General features: G+C 42.2%; 1 protein-coding gene across 1 annotated transcript in view; it reads right to left on the bottom strand.

Annotated features, from left to right (window-relative positions):
• ngfra (nerve growth factor receptor a (TNFR superfamily, member 16)) overlaps window positions 1–13,889 on the bottom strand; it is a 32,915-nt gene extending 19,026 nt beyond the window's left edge. Inside the window, exons 1-3 of the mRNA XM_071469216.1 lie at window positions 13,530–13,889; window positions 10,359–10,521; window positions 1,169–1,531 (exon numbers count right to left, since the gene is read on the bottom strand). Coding sequence (XP_071325317.1) covers window positions 1,169–1,531; window positions 10,359–10,521; window positions 13,530–13,568 — 565 coding nt within the window. The 5' untranslated portion in view covers window positions 13,569–13,889. The remainder of the gene's footprint in view (window positions 1–1,168; window positions 1,532–10,358; window positions 10,522–13,529) is intronic.
• Window positions 13,890–14,150: the final 261 nt, after the last annotated feature.

Here is a 14,150-nt window from a genome sequence, read left to right as displayed (position 1 = left end):
CTTCAATTCACTCTCTTGCTAGCAAAGCTCACCAGGCTACAGGAGTAGCTCAAACATGCAGAGTAGGCCTTGTAGGTGATTGGTTCACATTCCCACCACAAACAAACCTCTCCAGAATTCATTTGTAACCAAACTGAGAACACTTCCTTTGAAGGATGTCATCGCGGCTCTTTTGGTCTGCACCTAAGCACGACTGCTGTTCAGATCTGCCCAAATGGGTGAAAATGAACCAGAGTCCAACTCAACTGGACCAATCAAGATACTTAAGGTTTAAAAACTGTGGAGGTTTATTTGTGGTGTAAACGACCCACCACAGGACTGTGTTTGTGTTTTTAGCATGAATTCAAAAAGCTGAACTGAAAATGAATTTACTTGATCCATCTGTTGATTGTGGCATATATTGTTATTACCTGGTAACTATGGTAACATGATAAAAAGTAAGAGGTAAGGTAGATGAAATTTAAGTAAAGCATAGTGATCATCCTTATCACCACCACAATATTAGTACAGGTAGTTTTGTTTTGTTTTAATGGTCAGTTATTATTTCACAGATTAGCTCTATTTGCAGTGTTGCTTAATGATGCTAATAAAATTTATTTTCTTTTTTTGTGAAGGCCAGAGAAAATAAAAAATAAACTCATAATTTTTGGTAAAAAGCAGCATGACCTACGGTCACCAACTTTACTTTGTTTTAATTAGGGCTGCAGTTATGATTTTTCTCTCAGTTCTTCAATCACAATTCTCTAAAGCCCAGTCTGACATCTTGACATTATTTGTTTTCTCCAACCAATTATCTAAAACCCAAATTTATTTAGTTTACTATCACATGAGATAAAGAAAAGCAGTAGAGAATGTTTCGTGTTTTTTGCCTGCAAAAATACTGCAACTATTAGTCGTCAAAAAACCTGCCAGCTACTTTTCATTCAATCGGTCATTAACTAATCATTTCAACTATAGTTAATTATCCCATGTGATGCTGACAATCCTTGATGACAGTCACCAAACCTGCCCAATGAGCAGGTTACCTGTCAGTCATATGACTTCAGGTTTACAGCTCTTGGTTTGGTTTGTGAACTGGACCAAGAACACATCTCTTTCTTTTCTTTGGTTAGGGCCGAGTTACCTGACCTCCAGGTGTGAAAGCAACCTGAGCGTGCAGATGACTTACTGTGACAGACAGCATCACGGGTCGGCGTGCACACAGCCAGCTGAATCTCAGTTTCCTCATCACAGATGGCGCAGGGCAGGCAGGGTTCGAGGGAGCTTTCCCGGTCAGAAAAGGTATCGTCCACACACTCCTCGCACACTGTGTCGTGATTGTGGTCACAGTGAGCATACACACCCTGTCCCACAGGGCACACTGTACAGGGCTCGCAGCGGCCGGATATCGTGTTGAAGAAGTAGTTGTAGTTGCAGACGCAGATGGCGTCGTTGGAGTCGGTACAGGGCGTCTCTAACCGCATCAGGCCGGTACATTGTGTGCACGGACTGCACTGCTCTGTGTGACTGTAGTTCTCTGAGAAGGTCTCACCTGCAGATGAGAGGACAGGTCAAAGGAGACGAGACAGAAAAGTAAGGAGGAGGAAATTGGAGAGGGGGAAAAGAGAACAAGGGGTTAGAAGATGGAGAGAGCAGGAAATCTGAGGAGATAAACAGGGATAAACAATGAGTCTAATGACATTAATCATGTTTACTGCATATCCATTGGAAGGGAGGACACATTGATCCGCTGGGATCTTAGTGATTTGTGCTGCAGGACAAGAAAGGTGCTCTTGTTGGGGAGCGAGTCAAAAGCCTGCTGTGCTCATTACGATATCGATCTCATTGTGTTTGTGCTGTGCTGAGTAAACTGCTTTAATCTCAGTCATGCACACAGAGCCAAGTGCAGGTGCATTCACATGCTTTTAGTGGTGCACGGATGAGTTTAAAGATTTTAGAAGTTATCAAGCGATGACTGAGTTGCATATAGATGCTTTAGAGTGTTACAGATAAACCACTAAGTCATTTTTGAATTGCAGCATTTCTGGAAAGCCTTACTTCCATTTGGCTAAATGTTTTCCAATACTTTACTCACATCGCTTATTCTAAACTTATCTAAACACACACAGTGAGTATAAAGTTGTATTTATCATTATATAATTTCTTTTGATTATTGCATTGCTAGTTATATACTTGATTCAGTATATTGTAGCTCTGAATCTACTGTTGTCAGACCCATTCATACAAAAGAAAAATGCCAATCATAATTAGGTATATAGTTATATTTGTTCAGGACCAATGCAAACCTCACTCAGTTCCTGCTTCTTGTTGGTTAATATTCAGAATAAGTTGTATTTGCTTGTTAATCAGTTTGGATGAAGCTATAGAGGCCGGAGAGACCACTAGTCTTTAACTTGGCTTGATATGTCTGATTTTATTTTGTGTTTTTAAAGAAGAATGTTTTTAATGAAGGCTGAACAAAGAATATGAACCAGTTTTGGAGTTTTATTAAAACACATCAACTATTTGTTTGAACCCTGTAGCTTAATTAAGAAACGGACAGAGCCACACTGTCAACTGGAAATCATAGCGACCCTGTGATTCTGTGATTCTGAGCTTTGAGCTAAATCCTAATGTGAGCATGCTTAAATGGACTACCACAACAATGCTAACATGCTGATGTTCAGCAGGTTTAATGTTTTGAATATTCACCATCTAAGTTTAGTGTGTCAGCATGCTAACATTAGCTAATTAGCTCAAAATACAAAGTACAGCTAAGGCTGGTGGTTTTGTCATTAGTTTGGTTATATACTAAAATGATGGCCCTGGTGGTGGTGCTAGCTGAAATTTCACTACAAATTCAGTCATTCATTCATTCGTTCTCTGCCAGCCTCTGACTTGTTATTTCAGATCCTACCATGCCCACCTGCCCTGACATGACCGCAGCCCTTCCCACTTTTTCAATCGCCTGACTCCTCCACACCCATCTGCTCACCTGTTCACCACTTCCTCATTACATTTAAACAAAGGCGAAGCGTTTGAACCTTTCATTGCTATCTCTGAGCTGTGTATTTGAGTCCTGTGTGCTCTGAGCTGTGACATTTTGGGAATTTCATCCACCCATCTATTCGATAGTTGTTAAAACATAATCACTTCAAGCCACAAATGTCAAACTTGTGGTGTTTGGTGTTAGAGGAAAACTCAGGGGAATATTTAACATGTTCACTTCCTACTTTAGTTGGGCATGTGACTATAGTTGTTGAATCATTTCACTAAAAACCACAAATGTCAACCTCATGGTGCCACTAGAGGTAAAGTCTGGGATCAGTGGGGTTCATCCTCTTGAAACCATCAATATTTGTGTCACTGTGTTGCAATATTTAATTCTGATACAAAGTGGTGGACTGACTGACAGTGTCATACCTAGAGCGCCACAGTGGCTAAAAAGTATATGTTAGTTATAAAATTTGGACTGCTGAGCTAAAAATGTGATTCTGCAAACTGACTGTGGCTCTGGTCTGATGTAAAAACAGGAAAAAAAATTGTGTCATTTTAATGATCAATGTGTGTTTTTTGCAAGCAAAAGAGATAGCAGACCACAGCTGAGTTGTGGAGAACAGTGTTGAAGAGAATGAGGTAAAAGCCATGCTGACTAATTGCCTGCTGCTTTTCAATTACTTCAAACACTTCAGATTTGCTCTTTAGGAACATTTGCATCGCAAAGACTCAGGAGAGTTCATCGCTGAGGAAGTGACCTCAAATTAGTTTATTCTTACGCTGAGAGTTCCAAGGGGCACAAAGTAATCTATTAATATTACATGTTCATATAGAATTATTTTCAGATATAATTGGATGCCTACTGATTTATGCATACTGTGAGAGAGGGGGGAGTGTGTAAGTGTGTGTCCTATGAGTGCGTTTTAGTGGATGAATGAGACGGGAGTGGAGTGGAGAGGCTGACAGGGGGCTACAGAGGCAGCTTCACTGTTCTCCAAATCCCATTTTACATTTTTTGTGGCGTGCTTAACATGAGAGCGGTCACCTTGCAAGAGCTGCAGCTCAGACAGAAACGGCACCGTGTGTGATGTTTTAATCTCTGCTGCATAGAGGAAACATTAGAGGGTATGGCAAAGTGCAGCTGGAGGGGTTACCATACATTTATCCAGCGTGAACATTTCATAACATATGATTAGGAGATAGGAATACATGTCAAAACAGCTTTCCAACACAAAACCTGCTTTAATCTTCATTTCACAATGCGAAAAATCATTGGGGCTGGGTGTAACTGTAAATGTGTGGGACAACTCTTATCTGCATTTGCATATGTCTCAGTGCGTGTGTGTGTGTGTGTGTGTGTGTGTGTGTGTGTGTGTGTGTGTGTGTGTGTGTTTTCCATGAGAACTGCTTAGTGGGTGTCGTGTTGAGCAACAGCATATTGTCAGTGTGAAAAGCCCTGCAGCAATGTCCCAGCACTTGCTTTTGCGTTGTAAGCGGAACTGGCAAGTAAACACTGGCACAGACCGAAGCTCTATCCACCTTGTAAACAGCAGTGCAGCTAAGAGGCCGACGATGAAGGCTGTCACATTATACAGGCAGACGGAGTGGAGCAGGCGGAGGTAATGATATGATAGAGACAGGTAGGGGAGTAGGCGGAAAGGCGGCTCAACAAGGTCTGCAGGAGTGACCGCTCGATTTGCTCGAATGAATCTCGAGACTGTTTGACACAGCGCAATAGGAAACAGCCTTTGCGGGTGGTCCGCACCATGTGATCAAAGTGTTGAGGGAGTGGAAGAGGAATTGTCAGGGGGGAAATGCAGCAGTAGGGGATGTAAGTGAGTTTCCTCCACAGGTAAACATCATCAGATCCTGTGTTTCTTCTTTTCTCTTTCTCTCATCACCCCTTGCTCTTATTACTGTCTGGAGGCAGAAGTGATAGAGGGCAGTGACACTGGCTGAACGATCCAGACAAACAACAGACCTCTGAGGTAAACGGTTATTTGAATTTGTGAGCTTGAGGCCTTTGTTTTCTTTGCAGTCAGGCTCAAAGCTCTCCTCCTCATTCATTTCAATTATCCCACAGCGCCCAGGCTTCCTCTGTACTTTCAACTCACATGCATGAGCCCTTTTGCAGAGCTTGTGTGTAAACACGTCTAAATGTGAACATATGAATGTTCAGCAGAAGTAGGCTTAAGGTGTGTGGCTTGTGCATGTGTATGCCTAATTTATGTGTCACTGCTTTCATCTGGGGGGGCAAGAAGAAAGTCCAATGCTATCAAGAATCAAGTAGAGAGTGTCTTCTTGAATAAAAAATGAACTAATTGTCTAACAGTCCCCAGATGAACAACGGTCAGTGCAGCTCAGTGTCTAGAGTTTTCATGTACAGCAGTAAAAACAATCACTGGTAAAGGGAGAAAGTGTGTCACTTCAGCCCGTGAAGACCCCCCTTCAAATACTGATGTGTTTCGGCCCCATTAGTGTCATCAATAATGTAGCTCTGGATGGCCTTTAAACTGCCCGATGGTCACAATCAGCACTTTAGGTGTAAGCTTTTAGCAAGGCCAGATATTTCTCCCACTCCACAGCGTGTCAGGAGCCACATTTCAGCAGAGACACCAATTTCTTCCCACCTGAACCACTGACCCTCTGCTGGCTGTGGATAAATGATCAACATTTGGAAAGCTGCGTGACAGCCTTTATTATCTTTTTAAACATGAAACATTTCTGTGTTTAATTATCTCTCTGCTTCACTGGTCCACTTAACTTCCCACCAGATTTGAAACAGGTGTTTTAGGATATTACCAAAGCTATTATTAGGAGGCGAGCTGTAATTTAACAATCAACATCTATTCCTGCATCCTGTTCTATTCAGCTTTTGCTTTTTGCCTTGTTGGGGTGGAGACTGCCCTCCTGTAACAAACCAGCCCATAGGTCACCTGTGCAAGCAGGTTATTACGACCCGTAGTTACATTTTATTATCAGGTGACCTCCAGTGGCTGTTATAATTATGACAGGAGCAAAGGAGGAAGTTAGATGACGTAGTTTTTAGAGCGGCATGTGAGGATGAAGTTGGGGTTGATGGATGGATCAGCAAAACACAGACTTTCAACAGGACTGCAAAGATACTCTACTGTAAGGAAGTACTTATTTTAACCCGAACCACGATCTTTTCCTAAATCTAACCAAGTAGTTTTTGTACTTACAACCTTAACCACATTTTTCTTATTGTTTATTATTTTTTACCACAACTGTGCTGGGTCGTGTCGTAAGGGTAGGACAAGCGACCTATATGGTGATCTGAGTAGGAGGGCTTGTTGTATAGTCCATGTACAGTAGGGAATAAACTTGCTCTACCACGACTACAGAGGACCTGCCAGAGGAAATTCTCCGTTTCCCCTTTCTTCAACCCTCATGATCCAAAGTTGGAAGCGATTCTTGATGCTGTGTTTCGGCCTTCACCAGACGAGGCTGTGATTCTACTTTCCTTCCTCCTTTAAATCCCCAGTGAGCCGCGTTCCAGTCGGCCAGCACGGCTCGTCTTAAACCCTACACTGACTCATGAGGCTCTGCGTTTTTTTGTTTTTTTTTTCCTCTCAGATCTTCAGACAGTTTGCAGGGCAAGTATTTCTGAATGGTTCACTAAGTGAGGCAGGTCCGGTTGTCTTGTCTCCCATGACAGCAGAGAAAAGTGGAGGCGACTGATAAATATTTCAGCGCTGCTGACGCTGGCACTCATCCCAAACCAGGATTGAGAGGCTATAGAGCAGAAGGGGGGGTTACACTGGCAGGAAGTGGGGAATTAAGGGGGGTTGTGGTAAATAAAGCTTCACCCATATTTACCATGAAACAGGAAATGGATGTGTTGAATTTTACCTTTAAATTATTCATTTCTGCACTTCAGAAAATGTATTCATACTTTTTAGTTTTTCGGGAAAGGTCAACGTCTCAGCATCTAATAAAATCTTCACAGTCACCAGATCTCAACCCAGTTCAAGACCTGTGGGGGATTTTGGACTGACCTGTTAGACAGCGCTCTCCACCACCATCATCAAAACACCAAATGAGGGAATATATCTTTTTGGAAGAATAGTGTCCATCCCTCCAGGTGAGTTCAGAGGCTTGAAGAACTGGCAGCTCAACACCTTCCTGAGACGTTTTATGTTGCTTTTTCCTTTAATTCGTCGCCCGTCTATATTCGTACACTGTTAGAGGCACAATAGGCTTATCAATATGCTTTAATTATCTGGATCAAATGGGTAAAGATGCATTGATGTAAGAGTATGCATGATGAATGAGCAGATCGTGCCCTTTGGTGCCTGGCTCTCTAATGCCATTTTATCCGCTAATACAGACGATGAGTCATAGCAATAGGGAGGAGGAGGAGGAGGAGGGAAGGTGGGGGTGGCGTGGGTGGAAGGGATGCTGGCTGAGAAAAGCGAATGCAGGATGGAGAAAAGAGAAGACACGACAAGGGTTGGTGGGATTCGCTGGTGTGGAGGGGTGGGGGATGAACAAAAAAAAACAAAAACCTCAGAATCAGAATAACATTGCTAAAGGGCCAACCCACATTATAGGAAAATGGGGCTGTGGTTGACCATCTATGCATCGTCTGCCACCGTTTACTGCAAGAATATGAAGAGGAATATGACGTGCAAGACAAATTCCTCATGACGTCAAAGCAAAGATAAAGTCCAGACATTCTCTAAGACTCCAGGCACCTCTACTCAACCAATTTCCTGCTCCAGTCTATCATATGCATTGTTTGATGATGACTATTAATTATATTGCTCACTCTATGTCTACTGGTGTGACTGGATTTTTAACAATGTTGCCCACTTTATGTCTCTGTTATTTTTGCACTGACACCCTTTTTTTATTTCACACCTCTAACATTGACTTTATTTGACAGAGTCTGTTTATGTGAAATTGACCTGCAGTACTTTGTGGCTTTTTTTCTCACCCAGTCGTGCTCTGGATGTAGAGAAATGTCTCCCAGCCCCCCTACCCCTCGCTGCAGCTTTTAAGTTCCTTGAGGTGAAGAATAAGAACTTCAAAGGGGTTGAAATCGGCCAGACTTGAGATTCTTAATAACATAACATGACACAGAGATTAGCATCTGTTGTGAAAAGAAGGTCACAAGTTCAAGGATAATCAGAAAATTCATTTTCCTTCCACTAAAAGTATTCCTGCCAGTCTGCCAGAATTTCATACTCCCTCATAATGACATCCAGTTGATATTGTTGTGTTCTGCTTTGCACAAGAGAGAGCTTTGGTGTTGAAAGACTCAGCAGTTCTTGTTTAAAGGCACCATTTGCCTGTGTTTACATACGTTGTCAAGATGGATTAATGCAATCAATCAATGCACAACAGAGAGCGCTGTCTGACTGCATGTTTGAAAAAGGCTCATTTTGGATTTCTGCTCTGCGTCCGTCACCACAAGGTCTCAAACTGCTTGTGCTTTTTAAGGGTAAGAAAAGGTAGCACTGCAGTGACTCAGAGCAGCAGGTGTGACACATTGGCCTCGTCGCAGTTCTTCAGCTCCTCCTGAGCTACGCAGTGACGCTCGTGACCTATGCTCTGACGTTTCCCCTGCGCTCTGACCAAGTTACAGACCAGCATCTTTAAAGGGCAAAGAGAGCTGCAGGGACGTGGTGCAGAAGGACGCCTGGACCAAGAAGAACACATTTGTTTGCAGCATTGGCTCTTCTTCTTCTTCTTCTTCTTCTTCTTCTTCTTCTTCTTCTTCTTCTTCTTCTTCTTCTTCTTCTTCTTCTTCTTCTTCCAATCCATGATGTTGCAGTGTTGGCACCTCTCCCAGCTCTGCTCTGTAGAGTGAGCGCTAATGGTTCACAGCCTGAGCAGAGCTGTAAGGGAAAACATTTGGACCCACTTACAAGCATCAAACATCTGAATTCCTGCCTTATTTCACAGAACTCTCAATAAAGAAAAAACAGACACTCGATACAAATGACCAAATTGGACAATAGCAGTTTGTTTTGGCTTTGATTCTCTTTTTATTTGGAGTTCAGAGCCCAAGCTGCCATTTAAAGCTAAGAAAGTGAACGTGGAAGTATAAATAAAGATGAATAAGGTGTAGAAACTTTGCATTAATCGGGTGTCAGTGTGTGTAATGCCAGTGAGGACAGTTTACACGTGTATATATTTGATTTTGAGTGTTTCCAGATTGAATTTAATCCTTTTCCGTTTGACACATTTCAGGAAGTGGAGTCTCTGTAAAGTCAAGTTTTAGCATTTTGGCGTGCAAGGTCGCTTTTCTATCTATTAAAGGGTCAGTTCACATAAATCACTGAAATGAAAAACATATTTTGACCTGACTTTGAGCAGATTTCAGGAAGCACAATTTAGCAAATATGAAAATTGTCGACAGTGAAGTCTGTGGACGTTGGAAAGATGTTGCTGTGTGTTTTTAATGTAATTTAAAATTGCTTGGAGGAGCACAAATGTGGGTGCATTTGTGCTCAGATATCTCACAACCTCCATAACATAAAACTGATAACTGGTGGTACATAAGAAAATTACTAATACAGCACCTTTTTAAAACCTGTTTGTAAAGATCATGTTTTTCCTCATGGAAGTCAGAAAATGAGGTGGGATCATTTTTTCTTATTTCCAAAGTAAATCAGCTTGTTCCTAATCTTTTATCAAATTAAGATGCGGTTATTTTACACTATTGTGATAATCTGTCTATTGCTAACATTTAGGAGGAAAATACAGTTCTTTAAACTGACAATGAGAGGAAATAATTTTCCAAGATAGAGATTTTTTTTTTTTTACAAAAATAATCTTTAGAGTCACATTGTGAATATGTAACTTAAATCATATCTGAGTTGTAATCGCTTTATTAATGATTAATAAGTCACTTACTATAATTATATTAGAGATTAGTTATAAACCATGAATATAAACAACTTTTGGGCTGTGGGAATTTTTAAAATCCCTTTGGCTGGTGTCTATTCTATCCTTCTGTTTGGTCTAATTTGTCACTTTCTAATAAGCCATCAAGTCTGCAGTCATGTATAATAAAACGTCATTAATAAAGGATTAGCCCAATATTCTATCACGTCTGTTGTTGTAAGTTTTAATACGTTTTTAATATGTGGATTGTGGTCCAGACTCTTCACAGGGCTGTATTAGAGGGTAAGCCAGGGGGATGTTGTTTCTATTGATGACTAATAACTGATCTATAAAGCAGTAAGAAATGATGCATTAACCATTTATCAAGCCATTCGTTGGAACTCATCACTCCTGTATAAAAGGAGCCTTATTTAAAATTCACAGTGACTGTTTTGAATTGAATGAACTGAGTCTGATCAGTCAAGTGCACATGCATATAAAATGTATTCAATGAAAGCTCCACTCACTGTCCAGGCACTGGGCGCAGACGGTCTGAGTAGCACCACACTTCTTCACCACTCCCTCTCCAGGTGGACACTCATTGCAGCACTCTCCACCGTTGGTGTACTGGCCGGAGTCACAGGGCAGCAGCACCGCCCGCTCCGTCTTAGACGCCCACACTAACGCCACCTGGCACACGGGGACGGCAGCATCAGTAACCACATTAGAGCAGCACACACACACAAACCTTCACACATACACAAGCGCACACAGCACAGGGCCACTGTGACCCAAACATACACAGCAAAACAAATTGATGAAAATTACTGCCAGGTGTCCGACCTGTTCCTTAAATCCTACTGCTATCAGGATTCATCATAAATCATGTTGTCTCCGCCTATATTAGACACACTTTGAACAAGGCAATCTGCCATAATAACTCCCCTGAAGGCACATCAGCTCTAATAGTAAACCTACAACAGGCAGTAACCATAAAATCATGTGTGCAAGACATTACACACATGCCCGTCCTAATTACTGTCTAAAGGTGAGAGTAGCTGTGAACATCAACCTCTGCTTCCGATCACTGCTGGCACATCCACACACACGCTTGTACCTCTACACTTATGAGGACTTTTGGTTGGAGTAATGCTCTCCCTAGCACATATCTCATAACTTTGACCATGACGTGCATACTTGAATCCACCTTTAAGCCTAATTCTAACTCTTACTTCACCAAGAATTGAGGACCTGCCAGTATTGTCCCCGCTTTGCTCACAGGGTCAACCTCAAACTCAAATTGGTCCTCACATAGACAGAGGCACAAGTTTTTGTCACTTAGGAGATCAATGCATCAACTTATACTAAGTCTTAACAATGTAAAGCTTTACCCTGTTGGTTCTTGTTTTTGTGAGTCTCCATGATGTGAACAGATTTCATTTCCTAAGGGATGAATAGAAGTAGTCATGCACAAAGCAAACCCTGACTGTCATTGGATTCACAGCTGAGGCAATAAAGTTGTGTTTGTATTAGATCATAAGACTCTTTTTTTATAGCGCTGTCCTAATTTGTTTATATTAATGTCACTTTCAGAACCTGCAGCAGCAGTCGTTGCCCTGTAAACACAAGCATCTGCTGTATTTCTCTTTCTTCCCGACACATAGTATTTCCATGTATGATATATAATCCTGTCTAATCTGTCTAATTCACTCCACTTATCACCCTCTCTCCGTCTCTCTCTTTCCTCTCTTGTTGCATTTTGTCACCACGCTCTGATATGAATGCCAGGCAGCTTCACTGGCAGAAGAACTGAGGCTTGTTCCACTGGTGTGTGTGTGTGTGTGTGTGTGTGTGTGTGTGTGTGTGTGTGTGTGTGTGTGTGTGTATACAACAACGTTAAACAAAAGGAATTCATATCCAGACGTTTTAGAACGAAGAAATCATTACACTGAATCACTTTCATGTCCTGTGGCTTTTATTATGTAACGAGCGAAAGCTCATTTCCACTTAATTCACATTTGCTGAGACATCAATTCAGTCTTTTCTGTCATTCTCTCTCTCTCATCCGTCCCTCCTCTCCCTCCCCTCTCTACTGTCCCTGCTTTCATTCAGAAACAGATGTACTGAGCAGCCATCAGCTCTCCCTCTCAGTCTCCCTCCTCTTGCTCAATATTTCCCCCTCTCTGTTACTCCACTTTTTGCTCTTGAGGTGCATTTCTGTTTCTCGTCGACTTTACAACTGTTACCTCAACATTTTTGCACAAACCTCAGATTTTACTTGAGCGTATTTTCAGGGTGACAGTTGCATTCTTTGGGCTGCAAAAATGACTTTTGGATGCAGCCCAAAACCTCAAAAGAGTCCCCTCTGGTATGTACAGAGGGGAGATTCATGTCCCTGACTGCTGCGCCAACCCCCTTTCCTGTGACACCTCCCTGGAGTATCACTCAGCTCAAGCACAGATTAATGGTAAATTCAGCGGGTAATTTGTTCACCAGCAGCAGGAACACGCACAAATAAAAAAAAATAAATAATAAAAAAAAAAAGATAACATACGGTGACCCAGCTGTGATGTGCTTAGTTTGTACTCTCCTCAATTTCATGGTCAATCTGAGAGTTTATTTCTAAATTTAATTCTACCAAAGTGCACCCGACCGTCGCCACCCTTTAAACCAGCTGTCATAACAGAGTGTCCCCTCACATACAGGGCTGTTCTCATGATGACTGAGCTGCACAGCCCAATTAGACCAGCTGCTGTGAGCATACCAGAAGGCTGGGAGGATGTGCCCCTGCAGCTCTGCGCTTTATCACCGCCCTCCTCCATAATCAACTTTTTCATATTATCAGAGGAGCCTCCACGGTTTTATGTCAAAACCAGCGACAACAATTTACAGCTCATGTCGGATAAGAATTTAATGAATCCATTTACTTTTCCATAAGCTGCAGCATCTTTATCTCTTCGTATTCTAAGACCTTATTATCCCGGAATTAAACAAAAAATTGAAATAAATGACTTCTTCTTATTAATAGAATTAAAGTCAGGGCCAAGGCGCCTGTCAGCTACTGGTCGTCTGGATGCAGCCCAGTGAGAAGCAGGAATCTCAATTTTCAATAAGGCAATCCCTGCAGCACAGTCTAACTTTTCCTCCCTGGATGAAAACCAAGAGGGGTGTGTGTGTGTGTAAGGGCATGTGTGTGTGTGTGTGTGCAGGGCTGGAGGGAATACAATATAATGTGGGCTTAATAACACATGTAAATCAGTTGGTGTTTAGCAACATGCAGCACCTGCATGATTTATCAGGAGGAAAGCAGCACATTGGCCAGTTAATTAAGCATTACAGAGGGAAACACCACTGCATCACATTTAACCACCTGTAATATTTATCACAGCCACCACACAGAAGATTATTGATGCCACAAAGAACTCTGAGGTCATGAGAAACTCACCACAAAAGTCCCTGCAGGATTATTATAACAAAATTATAGAAATAAAAGGTCTCTATAAATTCTAACACAATCTAAACCCCAATAAGAATATTAAAGGAACCATACAGAAACAGTGAAAGGAAATCTTTTTTTTAAAAAAAACAAACAAACAAAAAAAAAACAAATAACAAAGTGCATAAGGTCAGAAAAAAATCATCAGCAATATTAAAGGAATATTACAGCAAACAGAGAAATGACAGTAAAGGCTGCTCACCAAAGCGCACAAAATCACCAGCGATAAGGTAGTAGTCATCCTGCGTCGGCTGCTGGAGTCACACAAAGCAGATCTTGTGCAGAGAAGGCAGCGCTATGTGGAGGAGGAGAGCCGCGCAGCAGGAGTGCTCATGTTAATCCCCGCAGCCCAGATCTTTATCAATGAGTCCGCACCATGGCGCGTCTGTCCGGGACCCTCCGGACTCTGGAGTCAGATGCGACTGTCGGTGCAACCCCCCCCCCGCAACACCACCAGCACACAAACAGAGGGAAGAAGAAGAAGAAGAAGAAGAGCAGCAGGAGGAGGAGGAGGAGGAGGAGGAAGACACCGTCCTGTCCGGAGTGCTGCTCAGCTGCAAGTGCACTGCGGAGGAGGAGGAGAGAGGAGAGGAGAGGAGAGGGGGCACGTCCACCCTCCAGTTTATTACCCCTGATACTCCTGCAGTAAGACTATACAACCTGCTCCTCTCTCTCTCTCTCTCTCTAACTCTCACTCCTGCTTTAATCTCATGTGAGGTCTTGATGGCAAAAGCGGCATAAAAATGATTTATATTTATTATAAGGGACGCACATAAATGTCTGACGCATTCGACAATTAACCCCCACACCCCACCCGTACCCC

This window comes from Trachinotus anak, unplaced genomic scaffold (genome assembly GCF_046630095.1).
Source record: "Trachinotus anak isolate AG129_WGS33_773 ecotype Australia unplaced genomic scaffold, CSIRO_AGI_Tana_v1 ptg000003l, whole genome shotgun sequence".
NCBI lineage: Eukaryota > Metazoa > Chordata > Actinopteri > Carangiformes > Carangidae > Trachinotus > Trachinotus anak.
The sequence above is the reverse complement of the archived record's forward strand: the minus strand, read 5'-3'. Positions and strand labels throughout refer to the sequence as shown.